We start from the raw sequence: 17,331 nt of genomic DNA, 5'->3' as shown, positions 1-17,331 counted from the left end.
CTGTGTGTGTTTTAAATAACATCATATGTATGCTTGAGGGTAAATATTCAGCCTGACACTTGGCATATGGCAGCCATAAATGTTTCTCTTTCAGAAATGTATCACGGTAACTTTACTTTCTGCCAAATGCATACAAGCAGTTGTTGGTACAGTTAAACATAGTAAATTAATATGGGCTTTATTTTAAACCCAATAATATTTTAACGTCTTTTTTGTTGACCTTGTAGCTAGTACCACTTAAGCACTGTGCAATGTGCATTTTCTGTAATATGACGTTTTGTATGTGTGAATTTTCAGTATTATTACTCCAGTCTTTACCCTTTTCTGATCAAGAAACTCAGCAGTGCCTCTTAATATTTTTGTGAATACATAGGGCTGCTCGATTATGGAAAAAATCATAATCACGATTATTTTGGTCAGTATTGAAATCACGATTATGTAACACGATTATTTCACATGACTTTGGGAACGAGTTGAAATTATAAAAAAGACACCTTTTTCTATTAACGGTATTTTATTACCAGTATTTTAATAATTCCCGCCGGTCTACCACTTATAATGCGAGAAATTCCCCGGCAAACATTGTTTCACTACAGCAAGTAGATTGTATGAGTAGCCTAAATTAATCCACAGAGATTATCAAATCAAACGTTTGAACTGTAGTGTATGTGTGTGATAATTATCTTTGGTAGTCCTATTTTTTTTAAAGTAATTTAATGCTTTGTGTGTAGACTATATGTGCAGGCACATTAATAAGCCACTTCACTCCACATTCACACTGCCTGATGTTCTTTTTCTCCAATTTGCGGTTGCTTTCTGTTTTCTTTTCTTCAACAAATGCACGCTCTGTATTTGTGTGTGTGCCTTGAACTTTATGCCTCATTCTGTTGTCATGGTAACGCAAGAAAGCTCATCTGGCTGCTATGATAACCAAATACAGCATATTTAGGCAAGTGTGCAGCTTAACTGGGATAAAGTGCATAAAAAGCCAGATCATGGCGTACATATGCGCTCCTTTTAATTAACCCTTTGTGCCGCGGGCCTAATTTCCATGTGATGAAGAGCATATTAGGCAGATTGCATGTGTGTGTCTGCTTCTGATGAGGTTTGTGAGTGCTTCTGAGCTTCTATATAAAGTCTGTGGTTTTTAGCAGGTGCATGCATAGCTGACACAGACCGGAGGTGTGAATGTGGCTTTGGCAGCTTACCCAGACCTATTTATCGGTTATGGAGTATTAATAAGATATCTTCATTGAAGAGCACTGGTCAGGCTGGTGACTTTCATAGTCTAAGAAAGTGTGAAGAAGAGAAGGGTTATGACTTGATTGATATATGGGAAAGAAATAAAACTAATCATGTTCATTATCAAGGAATGTGAGAAAGGAAAGGAGATAAACAATGAAGGGACTGAAGATTGAACAACAACAATGGAAATTGAATGTTTTGGGTAAGCAAATAATGAGTAAAGGCTTTTAAGAATCTATTAGATGGAGTAAAGGTTTATGTGTATTTGGCGTGCGGTCTGGGGGGGAGGGCTCAGAGCTCAGAGCTTGGCCCAAACCCAGAGTATTCCCCTCGTGTATAGGAGTAGTTAGAAGTAAAAGTGTGGAGAAGGGGTGGTGGTGGGATGCTGATAAACTGTCAACGAACAGAGGTGAGTCTGCTGTATATATTACCTCTTTTCGTTGATTAACTGAATGCTTAAGTTCCCGCTCTTTGTTAATAAAACATAATTTAGAGGTCGACGGATTGATCGGTTTTGGCAATTATTCGACACCGATAACTGATTGCTGGGACAATCGGCTATCAACAAAAAACAATTGACATGAATGATCAAGGTTTATTTCAAATTTGATATTTAAAAAGTACAGTACATTTTCATGGTTCAGTACTGTCTGTTTTTAAATTTTTGTAATGAAGTTCAGCCCTTTTTTATGTGTTTAAGTATAAAAATATTTATTGAATTATAAAAAAATACTCCTAACATTTCAAGAAGGGAGCATATAATTTTTTAAAATCAGTAAGCATTTTAAATTATTTGGATTGTACAAACCATATTATTTGCTAAGCTGTGTTTGCCTAAATGCTTGTCATATGATTCACTTAACATCAAAATAAAAAAGCTATTCACTAATATTGAATGCGTTATTTATAATTGAGAAACTTTGTAGCCTTTTCAGTATTCATCAAAACTTTGACTATTTTGGATTTTTTTTTAAATCACAAATATCAAAACGCTATTGTTCGCATTGAGATCACAGAGCATTAAACAAGCTGAACTAAACTAGTTTCACTGAATACATCTGGACTGTTTAGCTTTTAATTGTGATTTCTCTCTAAATGAGTACTTGATTAAAGGGCAAGTAGAACATTTGGCATAAATCAAATTTTGTTCTTTTATTTATTGTTTTGTGAGGCTGTTATTGTTGCTTTTATTACAAAATTTATTTGTTATATTTATGATTTATTATTTATCAGAATAAACAATTCTTCTGCAAAGTTATAATACACTTCCATTCATAAGATTTGAATGTTTTTTTACAAAAGTGTCTTACTGTATACTCACAAATGCTGCATTTATTTGATAACATTTTTTTGTTAAAAAACAAAGCCCAGCCCAGATGAGAAATAGTAACAAAAAAATAACCCAATGCATATTGTAATGCATTATTTTTTTAAAAACATTTTTTAAAAGTTTATCAGACTAACTGTAACATGTCAGACAAACATCTCACAAACACGTATATTATAACCAAAAATGCAACTTGGGAGCCATTATGAAATCTAGAAGCACTCTCTGTAGTTGAGAAAAGCTAATTCTGGGTGTTACTAGCATACAGGCTAATAGATTTGCACTTCTGTGGTGCTGTCAGTGAGCTGAATGAGAATGTACCAATGCAAGCATTTGTGGGTGTATTTGTGTCTTTTTGATAAATGTGGCATCCCAGCAGCAGGCATTTCTTTGTTCTTGTCATTTCAGAACTTTCAGAAGTTTGTGTGTGCGTGTTTGGCACCTACAAGCCCATTGTTTGATGTTCTTTGAGTCTGATTTGAGTTGGCGGTCATGACTGAAGAGGATGGGGTCAACAGTCTCCATCTATCTCTGTCTATAAACAAACAGCCTATCAGTGCCGGGCCATGGCAATGGGTCTACAACTCTTCCTCATAATATTCCTCTTCACAGAAGTTTGCTTGGCACTTGTGAATGTTCAAGTGGGTGGAACATCGTGTGTGAGTTTACTGACACACTTTGGGTGACTTGTCTGTGTGGTTTTATGTCGGTGAGAGGTAATGGCCACAATCCACTTCCAGTTCAGAGTGCTAGTGTTTTGCTGTCAGTTCAAAGCAGTTCTCTGAACTAACTAACACTCTCTCTCTAACTAACATCACTCACTCACTCACTCACTCACTCACTCACTCACTCACTCACTCACTCACTCACTCACTCACTCACTCACTCACTCACTCACTCACTCACTCACTCACTCACTCACTCACTCACTCACTCACTCATAGTTTGTTTACTTAGTTAGTTTGCTATTTAGTTAGCTAGTTGTTGTTTTCTTGCTTGCTTGCCATGTTTCTTATAGACACTCATTTCTGGATACCTTTTATTCAAACATATGGTTTGTTCGTTTTTAATTTTTTGCTCATAGGCACTCATTTTGGATAGTTTTATTAATCTATTATTAGAAGTACGCCCCCCAAGCCAGTCACCTGAGCCATACGTTTTATGTGGCTAATTACACTGGAGCTGAAGGAAATGACATCATGACACCGCTGTAGGCACACCATCACAAGCCCTTCACTAAATGACTAATTAAAAAGAAATACAGCTGATAGAGAAACGGATCATTTTAGGGCTTTTAATGGCTCTCCACAACTATGATATATTTGCGCTATATACATATACTGTTAGCCAAAAATGTATTTTGTTAGGATACACGTCTGCTTTTGCAGCGGTCATTGGTGAAAGAATCTTTTGTCCACATAATGACGTAGTTCCAGCATCTCCGATCAGTGGCCAGCAGGGCCATGCTAGGCAGCCAAACCCTGATGACCCCTTGGAGAACAGGCTGTTTAAAGAGGTTTGGATTGGGATGCATAGATGACATAATGAAGTGAGGGACGGTAATTCAGAGAGAGAGAGAGAGACTCTAAAAAAGAAGGGAAAGGAATAAAGAGGGAGAAAGCACATGCTGTTATTTTTCATCATTCGAAACAGATGGAGCTCTGGGACGCCACTCCTCTTAGAGCAGGGTGAGAATATTTCCTCTCATATGCTGTCCATACTTATGACATCACAGACACGCCCATAATCCGATTTCACTCAAGAAACACATATGCATTTATAAACTCAAGCATTCCTTGTCAAGTGTTTAGTGGACATGTGAGCTGCGCATGTAACCCGTGTATTGTTTCGAGGGGTCAGTGGATGTGTCAGTTGGTGTGTGTTTTCCCGTCTTCCTGTGCTGAAGGTTCGGCCGCTGCTGACGCGGTCACCTCCTGCTGAGAGTGAGGTTTCACTCTTCCTTTTCCTGCTGCATTCTTTCTCAGTATTAATTAAAAGTACATATTTACACTAAATTGTTATTGAAAGTGATGGGTTAGTGAAGTTTGCAGTACTTTTGCATTTAAAGAATGTGAGGGTTGGGGACTATCTCCAACATATCTACTATCTCATATCCTTCACTTTGGTTGAATTAACCAGAGATGCATTAGCAAGACAAAAAAATGTATAACTTGAATAATAATAGAAACATTTTAGCATTTAAAATATACATTTTATTATTTAAATTATTTTAAAAAAAAAATATTAAAGAAAGAAAAGATTGTGTATTGAATTTTTATCCTTTGCTGATCACATGCTTTGAGAAATTAAGTATTGATAAAATTAGATTTTTCAGTAAACATGTTAAACAATTATTTAGGTTTATTTATATTTTACTTGGAATTGGTTTAAGGGATAGTTCGCACAAAAATATAATTTGTTATCATTTATTCAAACTCATGTTGTTCCAAACCTGTATGACTTTATTTATTTTTCTCTGGGTAAATGAAAATATTGCAAATACCTTGGCCATTCTTTTCCAAATAATGAAATTGAATAAGATCTCGGCCTGTCAAGCTCCACAATGACAGCAGCACACCATAAAAGCATCATAAAATTGCTCCATGAGACTCTTCATATTGCATCATAACAACAATTTGATCTGTTCCTCACCTAAAGCTGTTGTTTGACTTTATAAAGGCTGATTCCCACCACACAGACAGACGCTAACAAACACGTTTGTTGGGTTTGGTTGGATCAGTGTGTTATCCCTGTTGGCGTTGGTCGGGGTTTGTTTCACTCGACTGAACATGTTCAATCAGCGTTTGTCAGTGTCTGTTGGGGCAGTGTGAACATGAGTTATTTTTCATAAAACTCTTAAATCTAACAGCCAACTTGTTTGTTGGCGTTTGTCTGTGTGGTGTGAATATGAAATATGAAATATCATATTTTATATATTTTTTCTGATACTGTTATGGTGCATTTTGTATTAACTCTCCAGATTTCATTGTAATAACATCGGAAAGAAGGACAATTTAAAATGTTTCATTTTGTGTTCCACTGAAGAAAGTCATATATGTTTTGGAATGACAAATGATTTTCTTTGTTTGTGAAAATACTATATTGCTCTTATCTGCCTTCTCTTCATGCTCTCTCTATCCTCCCTTTATGTTTTAGCTACTCTTTCATGTTTCAGTCTTTGTCTATTTCATATTTTCCAACATTCAGATGAGTCACTGACACCTACAGTCTCTTTTGTGAGCTCTCTAACTCTTTACTTTCCCTCTTTTTCTGGGCAGCTGCGTTTATCCCATTTACTGTTTTATGTTCTTCTTTTGTCCGTCTCCGCCTCAGTCTTTTCCCCTTCCTTTTGTCCAGCTGCTTTCTGTTTGCAGAATCATTTCTTTCTTTCCTTCCTTTTGTCAGCTTCTGCCCTTTCTGTCCCTCTTCTCTTCTTCTCTGTCTCTCTCAGTCCCAGGGAAAAGATTCAGTGTGTTTGCCCATGTAACCACAGATAATATTTGGGTAATTGCTTTGGTTAACCACAGGTGGTCACTGGTTTTCATATTTCCAATGTTTCTAAGCCTTGTAATACCCTGGATAAGGGGATCAAATGTAACTTTTTACCACACCTGCTAATGGCAGGTGAATAATGTTTCTTACTGGGCTGTGGGCATACAAGTGTTTTCCCCCTAATGTGAGGAATTTTCCACATATTTGTCACCACATGGAAAATTGTATTATATTTTAAATAGTTGTTGTTGTTGTTTTTGGGCATGTCGCTTCCATCCAGGGCTTATAATTATTATTATTAGGAGTATTATTTTTCAATTTTAAAGACCGCCATTCTTAAAATTCAGTTTAAACTATTCCTAATAAATGTAGGGTTAGTAAGGCCTACTGGTGAGCAGCCCTCTTGTAACTGGACATGTGCTGATATACGGTAATACAATACATCACATGAACATGGCAACATGCACGGTATTGTTATCATGGACACTTTAAAATACAGTGAACAATTATTTATTATGAATTATTCCGATTTTTAGAATGAATTTTAAGAATACTTTTCCATCAACTGAGTGTATGTGCACTCTGATGTAAAGAAGCCCAACACAGATGAGAAGCGCGTGGTGTAACGGGTGAAGCAGACGTGCTGAATGTAAACACACACTCACTCTCTGACCGCAGATAGCACTTATGGAGCAGCAGAAATGCAGCCGTAAACAAAGCAGCTGTGCTACTTTCTGTTTCTGAGCAGTATTTAAATGTTTTAAACAGCCATTCAGATTTTTGTATTCGTAATGGTGTTCATCATAGCACTAAATAGTTAATGCATAACTAACGTTTTTACACAGCTCTGTTGAATACTTGATTCTGATTGGTCAATCGCACCATCCATCAGTATGTTATTCTCCGATAACAACTGGGAACTGATAACACAGGCTCATCTGAGTTACTGAAGTCAGCAGCACTATACGCTTGCTAGGAAAGTTTTTTTCTTCGTGGAAGTTTTGCGTTTGGTGAGCTAATAAAATATCAAAACAAGTCAAATCTATTTGTTTGTACAGTTATTTAATTATGACTCTCTTGTTTCATTCAAACGCAGCTGCTGCCATTTTGCGACTATTGTGTTGTACACTGTTAACAAACCGGTACGATTTTAAAACGGTTTCATCTCAAATCAGTATCTCTTATCCCCATAATTATTTCTACCCTTAATGGATGAAAAAAACTAACACTGAAAGTGATATTTCATATTCTGTTGAATTCCACACATTGCAGAATAGTATGAATTGGCCTTCCTTTCGAATACACAGCCTTTCTGATTTCCTGGATTTGGCATCACCATGGTCTTTCTGAAATAGCAACTTTCCACACAAACAGTAAACTTCAAACAGACAGTGGAACTTCATTTCATCCTACAATGTGCTTTTCTTGTTGCTAAATACATTTGGTTTTAATTTGACGTTCTCTCTCTTTCCCCTCATTACAGAGTCTTCAAGAAGTCCAGCCCCAACTGCAAGGTAAGATTCCCCAGTGTGTCAGAAGGTGTGCTCTTCATTGGTCTCAGAGGACCTTTTCCTTTCCTCTATCTCTCTCTTGCTTCTCTTTCCTCATTCTCTATCCATCTGAGTTTTCTCTTCCTGTTCACTTCTTTAAGCTCCTTTTAATAGCCTTTGTATACGTGTCTTTAAACGCTTTATTTGTTTGTTTGTTCTTTCTACTTTTCTTTCTTCCTTTTGACTATTTCTTTATCCGCTTAGTGTTGGTTATCACAGCATTATTTCCTCTATAATTTCTTTCTCTCGGCTTGCATTCGGGCTATTTCCACCCTGCTGCTGCCTTCCTACCTAATTTCTCCATCCCCTCATCTCATCTCTCTCCTTTGTTCTCTGTAATGGAAAGTGTTTTGCATGTGGAGGATGTGTGTTTGGAGATCACGCCGTCTAGAAGGGTTGTCTTCAGGAAGGGAGTAGATCATCTAGGGGTTAGTGTGGCATGCCTTAGGCCGTTTGTTAAATAGTTTGTGTGTGTATGTGAGTTCCTTGATAGAGGCACTGCTTGCGTTTTGCGTTATCTCTAGGAACTTTGTGTAGCAAGTTCAAACTTGTGCTGTTTTCCCAAACATGTCTCTGGTTTTCCTCTTTCTAGCTCACAGTATACTTGGGGAAGAGGGACTTTGTGGATCATCTAGATCACGTGGATCCTGTAGGTAAGTCAGATGGGAGTTCCCACATCTTGGGAGTTTTTGGTTGAACCAATCGACTTCCTTTCATGCCTTGGTAACATCTGTTTGCTCTTGTTGAAGGATTGCGTCTTTGTAGAGTCAGTTAATGTTAATGGACATACACTGGGTTTAATTACCTATGTAATGCTTTTTTTACCTACTTACCTGCTATAATGTTATAGTAACTATGTTACTCTGAGATTTTTGGTTTCTCTTCATATCCCCCCTGTTGAGGGAACGTCTCTCTCTCCCTGTTGCATGGCAGCCGGTCACAGGAGACTTCATTCTGTGAGATATAGACGTTTCTCCTATTACGTTTGTGTGGGGAGATTATCTCTGTCAGGTGTATTACATATTCTAATGGTAATCTTGTACAAGATAACGCTTATATAGCAGTGTTAATGGTCTCTATGACTGTGATTCTATCCAAATCTCTGTGGAAGCTGAAAGAATAAGACCGACAATAATGTTGATAAGTTTGGGGTCCGTGAGATTTTTAAAAAATGTTTATAAAAAGTCTGGTTATGCTCACCAAGGCAGAATTAGTTTGACCGAAAAATACAGCAAAAACAGTAACACTTAAATAGTATTGCAATTTTTAAAATAACTATTTTCACAAAGCTGACAAGATCTTTCAGAATCATTATATGCTGATTTGGTCCTCAAGAAACATGTATTATTATTAATGTTGAAAACCGTTGTGCTGCATAATATTTTGGTGGAAAATGTAATACAGTTTTTATTTCAGGATTCTTTTATAACTAGAAAGTTCAATAGAACCAAATTTATTTGAAAAATAGATCTTTTGTTTCAATATAAATGTCTTTACTGTCACTTTTGATCAATGTACCAGTAATACTTTCTTGCTCAATAAAAGTATTAATTTATTTTCTTTTTTTAAATCTTATTTACCCACACTTTTCAACATTAGCGTTTCCTTTTTTATGTGTCCTATGTCTTAAAAGTGAAATTTTTCAGTTTTTCTAGAAAATGGTAAATTAAGAGCTGTCAAATGTAAAAAAAAAAATCGAATTAATTACATGATATACTGATTAATTCATCATATAAATCACAGTTTATATCTGAGAATAAATCTATGCCACCAAATGAAGATAGTTCTAACTTCAAAGACATTATTCTGGCAGTTGTGTAAATCATTAAATTTAAATAGACTTTATATAAATGGACAAAAGTGTCTTTTGGAGGTTTTATTGGCTAATCATTGAACATTTTGCAGTTGAGGTTATTTAGGGCCGCTCACCCAGAATGTGTTCTTGTGAGAGTTTGGCATTGAGAAAGGTCGCATGTGACCGAAACGTTTGCCTTTTTTCTCAGTAAAAGCACTTGACTTTATCTCGCTTTCTGACGTCTTTCGTCTTCTGTGGAGTGTGCGGACTCTTTTGAAGTGCCTCTTCTTGTGAGAATCTACTTTTTTTTCTTTTTTAATGACTGATTTATGTACATGTGCAGGCAGATTTTTAGTCTTTAGCCACTACCATCACGCACGTTGTTTAGCACATGTATCTTTTTTTTTTTATGGCAACAAGTTCAAAGTAGTTCAAAAACTAAATATAAAATAAGTTTTTTTTTTTTTTAGGGGCCAGTACTTATGTACTCTTTATACTGGGACTTCTTGCAGTTTCTCTCTCTTCTTATTCGCTCACTGTATTTTGTCTGACTTTAGATGGGGTGCTCTTGATTGACCCAGAATACCTAAAAGACAGAAAAGGTAACACATTGATTTACTGTATCTCCATTTTTTTTGTGTGTTTCTTGCAAACACACACACTTGCTTGTTTTTTTTTTTTTTAAACATTAAATAATCTTAATTATTAAGATTAACCATATTTTTTTTTTCTGTCTCTCTCCTCTGTACTTTGTGGCTTTTTTTTACCAGTGTTTGTGACTCTGACGTGTGCCTTCCGATATGGCCGTGAAGACCTGGACGTGCTGGGCCTTTCTTTCCGAAAGGATCTCTTCATCTCCAGTTTCCAGGCCTTTCCCCCTCTGCCTGAGGAGCGCAAACCGCTCAGTCGGCTACAGGAGAGACTGCTCAAGAAGCTAGGCCAGAACGCGTACCCGTTCAACTTCACGGTGACTCTTAACTTTTACTCTATTCTTTTTTTTCTTTTTTTTTATCACTTACACATTTCAGTATTTGTAATGTTCAGCTGTACATATGTGTTTTTATTCAGTGTATAACTTGAGTGAAACAAATTAGAACTTTGATGATACCTTTTTAAGACCAATTCGCACTGCACTGACAGCACAGACTAACGTGGACAATCACCAGATTACAGTACAGACAAGCTCCGACAGACGCCAACTGACAGGGGTAACAGACAGATCTGACAAATCCCGACAAAATGTCTGTTGCCGTCTGTTGGTGCAGTGTGAATTGGCCTTTACACAGCACAGTAATCAGTTACAACTTTACAGACCCATTCAAATTTACTGAAAACTGTCTTGTGAAACACGACAAATTAAATGATATTCACTTTGTTTGAATGATTTTCTTGATTGTGACCAGGTTATTTTACTAAAGTCGTTTTATTTGTTGAAAAGATTCCTCAGAACCTTCCCTGTTCAGTGACTCTACAGCCCGGCCCAGAGGACACAGGAAAGGTAATGACATATCATTATATTTTATAATATTTTCTCTGATGATGTGTTTACTGACACGAGCGTGGGACAACCTGTAACTCACATGAGATCACAGCAATAGCACACCACAACAATCCAACGATACAATCAAGTCCCGATGGACAAAATCAAGTCCCGCACTACATGTTCTTGTTCGAGATAGTTTCACTCAGATATACAGTACTGTGAAAAAGTCTTAGGCACACAAAAAAGGGTTTAAGCCAGTTAATCTAAAATTGCATGAAGAAACAGAAAAAATTTAGACAGACTAAATGCTATAAAGTGAGGATGCTTTAAATATCATGTCATAAATAGAGATTTATTAACTAAATCAAACTAATATTTATCAATATGACAACCCTTTGTGTTTAAAAAAGCTTTGTGCAGGTACACTTGTGCATAGTTTTTCAGGTAAATTTGCAGGTCGGTTTCTTCAAGTGTCTTGGAGACTTTGCCGCAGTTCTTCTGGATTTAGTCTATCTCATTTTTTTCTGTTTCTTCATGTAACCCCAGACGAATTTGATGATGGTGAGATCATATGGTAAACTGATATTTCCTACTGATACGCTACAGCAAATGATATAAATAACTGGCTAAAAACCATTTTTTTTAAATGGGAAATATTAACGTGCCTTTTTGCACAGTACTGTACGTCACATTAAGGAAGAAAAGACAGTCGCAACATGATGACTTTAATGACTGACTATTTGACCAAGCTGTCCTTCAGCTACAGTAATGCACACTTATGTGTCACATTGTTTAAAATGTCTTTTCTTTTTCTTTTTTCTCAGTGGTAATATATCTCTGTATTTTGACTCATAGGCATGTGGTGTTGACTTTGAAGTCAGGGCATTTTGTGCTAAAACTGTGGAGGAGAAGACTCACAAACGGTAAAGTGTTGCTCCTTGTGAGTTTCTTTTCTTTTTTAACTGTTTATATACATTGAGTGGCCAGTTGACTTATCAGGTACAATATATTGGAAATATTATTCAGCAGTGCAGTGATGCCACCCAGTCACCCAATGAAAATTCAGTTTTGCAATCACAGGAATAAATTACATCAAATAAATTATAGACTTCTTTTCCAAACATTGTACAGACCCCACATTTTTGAATTGTAATGCACATATTTACTCAGAGGGAGAAGTGTTTTCTTTCTTTGCGATGACAGTACAGCAGAAGTTGTGTCTAACTGGCCTCTGCTTAACAGGAACTCTGTGCGGTTGGTCATTCGTAAGGTGCAGTATGCTCCAGAGAAGCCTGGGCCGCAGCCAATGGTGGAGACCACACGCAGCTTCCTTATGTCTGACCGCTCCCTTCACCTCGAGGCCTCGCTAGACAAAGAGGTGTGAACTAGTGTTGTCCCAATACTGAAATCTCCAACTTTGATACGATACCTTGAAAAATATCGATATTCGCTTTCCGATACCACGGGGAAAACATATACCGTACGTTGAACTACATTTACAAAAAATAACAGTCAATAATAAAATACGAATAAATAATTTGCGCACGATAGCACAAAATAATCAAATGTTCCAAATCACTGGATAGTGTCCATTGTAAAAATTAAATGCAGATGAATACTTACAATTCAAGTTATAGAAGTTATTCAGTCAAGAGACAAGAGTCTTTTGTTCTTTTGATTGACTGAAGCAGCAGGTTTATTAGGCTACTGTCACTTTAAGAGCTTATGCACGGATCCAATATACTGTTACACAACACAACATGCGTTTTTCTCACAACTATTTACGTTCCAAAACTGATTGTATTTACATGATTACTCAGGAAGATGGGCATTTTGACATAAGTATTGTATGTATTTGACCATTTAAGCGCAATAAGACATGAAAAAGAAGTAAATTTGGTACTCGCGAGGTGTTTGAGAGGCGGCTTTATAAGAGCGCCATTTATATAGATCAGTGGTGCGCGCGAAGCGAATGAGTGAGGAAGAGGAGGCGGGTTTGTGTCAAGTGTGTAAAAGAACAAATGTGCAATTTAAGCAAATTATGTTAAGCAATTCACAGTTATTAAAAAGTATTTGATTTCTTCTCCTTCTCAGCTCTACTACCATGGTGAACCTATCAGTGTCAATGTCCATGTCACCAACAACTCCACCAAAACAGTTAAACGAGTTAAAATCTCTGGTGAGGTGAACATTTAATCGTTTTTATTACATGTATTAAGAGGAAATGATACAATGCTTTACAACTTACAAGTAAAAACACTAAATGTTATTTTTTAGCTTGTGTTTGTTTTTATGTTTTAAAGTTGCCTTTAGAATTGCTAACATCAGCTATCTTAAATCCTTTAGCTTTCCTCTTCCCCTTTTCCTTTCCTGTTGCTTTTGTCCTGCATTTGTCTCATATGCACTCACAGATGTTTACTGCTGATAAATGTTGTTTACTTCGCAATGAATCCATTTCATTATTCATTTGTGACATAATTTCACAGGTGTGTTTGCACTGAAATGCTGCTTTTTCTGTGCTGTGGTTATAGTTTGTGTATCAAAGGTTAGCATGAAATGGTGCTCACGACTTCATTTATTTCCGTAATGACATTTCTCAGTCAAACCAGATGTTTAATATCTATTAATGCTTACTAAATAGATTTACTGGATATTTAAAAAAATATATATATAATCTGGTACACTACCATTCGAAAGTTTGGGGTTAACAAGATGTTCTTATTGATTTTGAAAGAAGTTTATTTTGCTCACCAATGCTGAATTTATATATTTTTAATATACTTATAATATACTTTTTTTTTTTTTTTGTCGCATGATCCTTCAGACATGTGCTTTCTAATGTGCTGATTTGGTGATCAAGAAACATTTCTTATACAGTGATGGGATTTTTTTTAGAGACTAGAAAGTATTTGAACTATTTGAAAGTGAAATCTTTTGTAACGTTATAAATGTCTTCACAGTCACTCCTGATCAGTTTAATGTATTATGTATACTGAATAAAAAGTATTACGGTTATTTCTTGACCCACAAATTTTGAAAGGTAGTGTATTTCTATCCTTGTGCTGTTTTTTCTCAAGTTTACCCTTCAGGCCCTCTTTTGCTGATGTGTTCATTCTGTAGTTTAGTGTGAATGTCAGCTGTCCTGTCTGTGATTTTTCTCGTGTGTTTGTTTCATCTGTGCATCCTCCCGCCCCTGGTAACCCTGCTGTGTATCCCTGCTCTCTCCACACAGTGCGACAGTATGCCGATATCTGTTTGTTCAGCACCGCACAGTACAAATGTCCTGTGGCTCAGGTAGAAGCCGAGTGAGTAGCCCTCCGTCCCACTTTCTCCATCTCTCTCTCTCTCTTCTCTGTCCCTCAAATTGAGTCCTCCGTCATCTTTTCATAATATCTCTTCTGTTATCATTTCCCCTCGCCCATTTTGTGTTTTACTTCTAATTTTACATGCCATCACTTCATGCGCAGCCTGTTTTCCTCAATGCCTTCGTTGCTGTGAAGTAGGAATGTGTTCAATGCAGATTTATAGCACTTAATGTTTACTGTACAGGTGCCTCCGTCATATCCTCACCGATTTAATCAAGCTCTGTTGTTGCTAAAGCTAAAGCCATGTTTGTGAGACCAACCGCCCCGTGGAAACTCCAGTTCATTCTCCCCTGTACAGCTTTTGCTATTTTTCCTGCCAAACACCCAAAAGTTACTCCCTTGTTAATAGTTTCAAGTTGGACCGGTCTGTGACCTTCTCAACCTTTCTGTAGTGGTTATACAGACATTTTACAGTAGCATCCCTCATTTGACATGATGCCAAATGCCTTGATCCCTTCATGCCGCTGCTGACAACCCCATGATGGTCCGATCTCGCCTCTTAGTCACTAGTTTTTTAATGCTGATAGGACGACAAAGACTGTTCTCTCTCAGTACTACAGGTTACTGATGTGGTTCTTCACTCCCACGACACCTACAGCAAGTCTGTGGGTCGACATTCATCATGGTGAGTCTCATATCTAACTGTCCGTTCTGGCTCCCGTGACCCTGAGCCCATCCCTAGTTGTCGATGATGGCTCTTGGACCCTTTTCTCCACCCTCTCTCCGCAAGATGAGACCGCGCTGCTCTTTCACCCCCCAAAACAAGGGCCGTAGCTGTTCTTTAGGCTTTTTTTCAATCCGGAGCTGTTCAGTCAGCCGTGCTCTGTTGTTTTTTTGCGCTCATCCATTTGAAACCAATGAGATCGACGGCTAGTTACTATTTTGTTAGCGTCAACCTTGAATGACCCAGGCGTTTTCCCTTTTATAACTTCCTCTCAGAAAAACAAATCATGTATGGGTAGCATACTATAGATCCTTGTATATGTCTCTTCCTCTTTCCTCTTTTTTTTTTATTGTCTTTTTTGTTGTCTTTCCTTTCCTCACCATATGTTCTCCTGATCTCTAATCCTGAAGCATTTATGTCCCCATAAATTACATTTTACGGTTTGTCAAACTAGTTTTTCTTTCTCAAAACTCAGCCGAAGTGCTGCTTAATGATCTGCAAGGTGCTGTTTGAGGTTGTTATGGATCGGCACACAGACATGTCTCTATTATTTGACAGGGAACACTGAACCAGGTGTCCTTAAATGTAATATGTCTGACAGCTTTAGTATTATATACTGTTTTTTTTATTAATATTTCTCTTTTTATATATATATATATATATATATATTTTTTTTTTTTTTTTGAGTTTTTAGTACTTAAGCTTATTTTATTTATAAGCTTATTTTATTTATAAGCTCATTAATTTCAGTTGACTGTAATAGTTTTCGCCTAACGTTAACACTGCTCACCATAGAACAATTGTACCTCCCATTAATCCTAAAATTATCCTAAAATGCATTTTGCCACAATTTTCATTTTTTTAAAACCAATTTCTAGTACTGAAGATTAATCTATTAATATAATTGTTACACAATATAGTCAATGCTTGTTTTTCTGATATGCGTGAAGCACAAGACTCACTCTCTCGTGTTTTTACCGTCTTCAGTGACCAGGTGTCACCCAGTTCCACGTTCTGTAAGGTGTACACACTCACCCCCACACTGTGCAATAACAGAGAGAAGAGGGGTCTGGCTCTGGATGGACAGCTAAAGCATGAAGACACCAACTTGGCCTCCAGTACCATGTAAGTGGCCTTCAGCTGACAGTGCATCACATGCTTGTTTTTACATGCTGCCAGAAAAAAGAGCAATTCATACAGTATAAGCTTTAGTACATTTTGAGTTTTAGTGCCTTTAAAGTTAACCTAACCCATGTGTCCACTTTATAAGCCTCTCAAACAGTTCTGTGTGCTCAGTATGTGTTTCCCTGTGCTTACAGAGTGAAGGATGTGTCCAATAAGGAGGTCCTGGGAATCTTGGTGTCGTACAGAGTTAAAGTCAAGCTGGTGGTGTCTCGTGGAGGGTGAGTATGTCCTTTTGATACAGAAATACTTCAGAATTTATATTTGTAGAGAGCGTCAGAAGACTTAATCCAAACACGTTGTCTGTTGTTAGTGATGTGTCAGTGGAGCTGCCTTTTGTCTTGATGCACCCCAAGCCCTCCGAACAGCCCAACTCTAGACCGCAGTCAGGTAACATCCCAGTTTGACATTTTGTGAACATATTTACGTGCGCGCGCGTGTGCACGTGTGTGTGTGTGTGTGTGAACATTTTTGTAAATATTTATATTATTGATACAATATTTTTAAATGTATGTTTAAATGTCTAATAACTAATATTTTTGCTTTTTTGAAATAATAAAACAGCTAAATAATAATTTATTATTATTATTATTATAATACATTTTAGTAATATAGAAATATGTTTTATATACAGTATATTGATACATTTCTTTAAATCTCTGATAATTGGTATTTTATTGTTTTTTTTTTTATTTATTGCCTGGTTTTTGACAATAACTAAATAATCATTAGACTATACAAACAACAACAACAATAATAATAATTAATTAATTAATAAATTAGTATTTATTGTTTTATTTGTGTTTTTTAAATGATTAATGCTTGATTATTAATTGATTTTATTATTATTATCTTAGATTTATGCAGAGTAGTTTTAATTAAACATGTAAGAATTTTATGGATCATTATATATGAATATGTGTATATAAAAATATGAGCGTCTATAAACTAGCATCGTCCATGCTAGCTGTGAACATGATACTTGTAGCATGGTTCACTTTTGAGTCATATCAAAGATGTGTCATATCATCTTGAAGATTTGGACATTGTTTTACATGCTTTTCCATTTGCACAGTTTTCATAATTGTTTTTTCTTTTCTAATCTGTGTCCTCCACAGCTGTGCCAGAGACAGATACCCCTGTGGACGCCAACCTCATAGAGTTTGAAACAAAGTGAGTTAGCTGTGTGTCTCTTTCATAGTATGAGATCCTTGCTTATGTGTGTTTC

The 17,331-nt window shown here is 36.6% G+C and overlaps 1 protein-coding gene across 1 annotated transcript in view; it reads left to right on the top strand.

Moving 5' to 3' along the window:
- Positions 1-17,331, top strand: part of arrb2b (arrestin, beta 2b) — a 37,513-nt gene that overhangs the window by 17,768 nt on the left and 2,414 nt on the right. Inside the window, exons 2-14 of the mRNA XM_079605344.1 lie at positions 7,548-7,578; positions 8,207-8,267; positions 9,967-10,011; positions 10,180-10,376; positions 10,848-10,907; positions 11,748-11,815; positions 12,135-12,270; positions 12,987-13,071; positions 14,125-14,197; positions 15,909-16,046; positions 16,241-16,324; positions 16,417-16,493; positions 17,222-17,276. Of these exons, the coding sequence (XP_079461470.1) occupies positions 7,548-7,578; positions 8,207-8,267; positions 9,967-10,011; positions 10,180-10,376; positions 10,848-10,907; positions 11,748-11,815; positions 12,135-12,270; positions 12,987-13,071; positions 14,125-14,197; positions 15,909-16,046; positions 16,241-16,324; positions 16,417-16,493; positions 17,222-17,276 (1,110 nt within the window). The remainder of the gene's footprint in view (positions 1-7,547; positions 7,579-8,206; positions 8,268-9,966; positions 10,012-10,179; positions 10,377-10,847; positions 10,908-11,747; positions 11,816-12,134; positions 12,271-12,986; positions 13,072-14,124; positions 14,198-15,908; positions 16,047-16,240; positions 16,325-16,416; positions 16,494-17,221; positions 17,277-17,331) is intronic.

Source organism: Phoxinus phoxinus, assembly GCF_949152265.1.
Source record: "Phoxinus phoxinus genome assembly, chromosome: 2".
In the NCBI taxonomy this organism is placed as follows: domain Eukaryota; kingdom Metazoa; phylum Chordata; class Actinopteri; order Cypriniformes; family Leuciscidae; genus Phoxinus; species Phoxinus phoxinus.
This window is presented reverse-complemented; position numbering and strand designations above follow the sequence as displayed.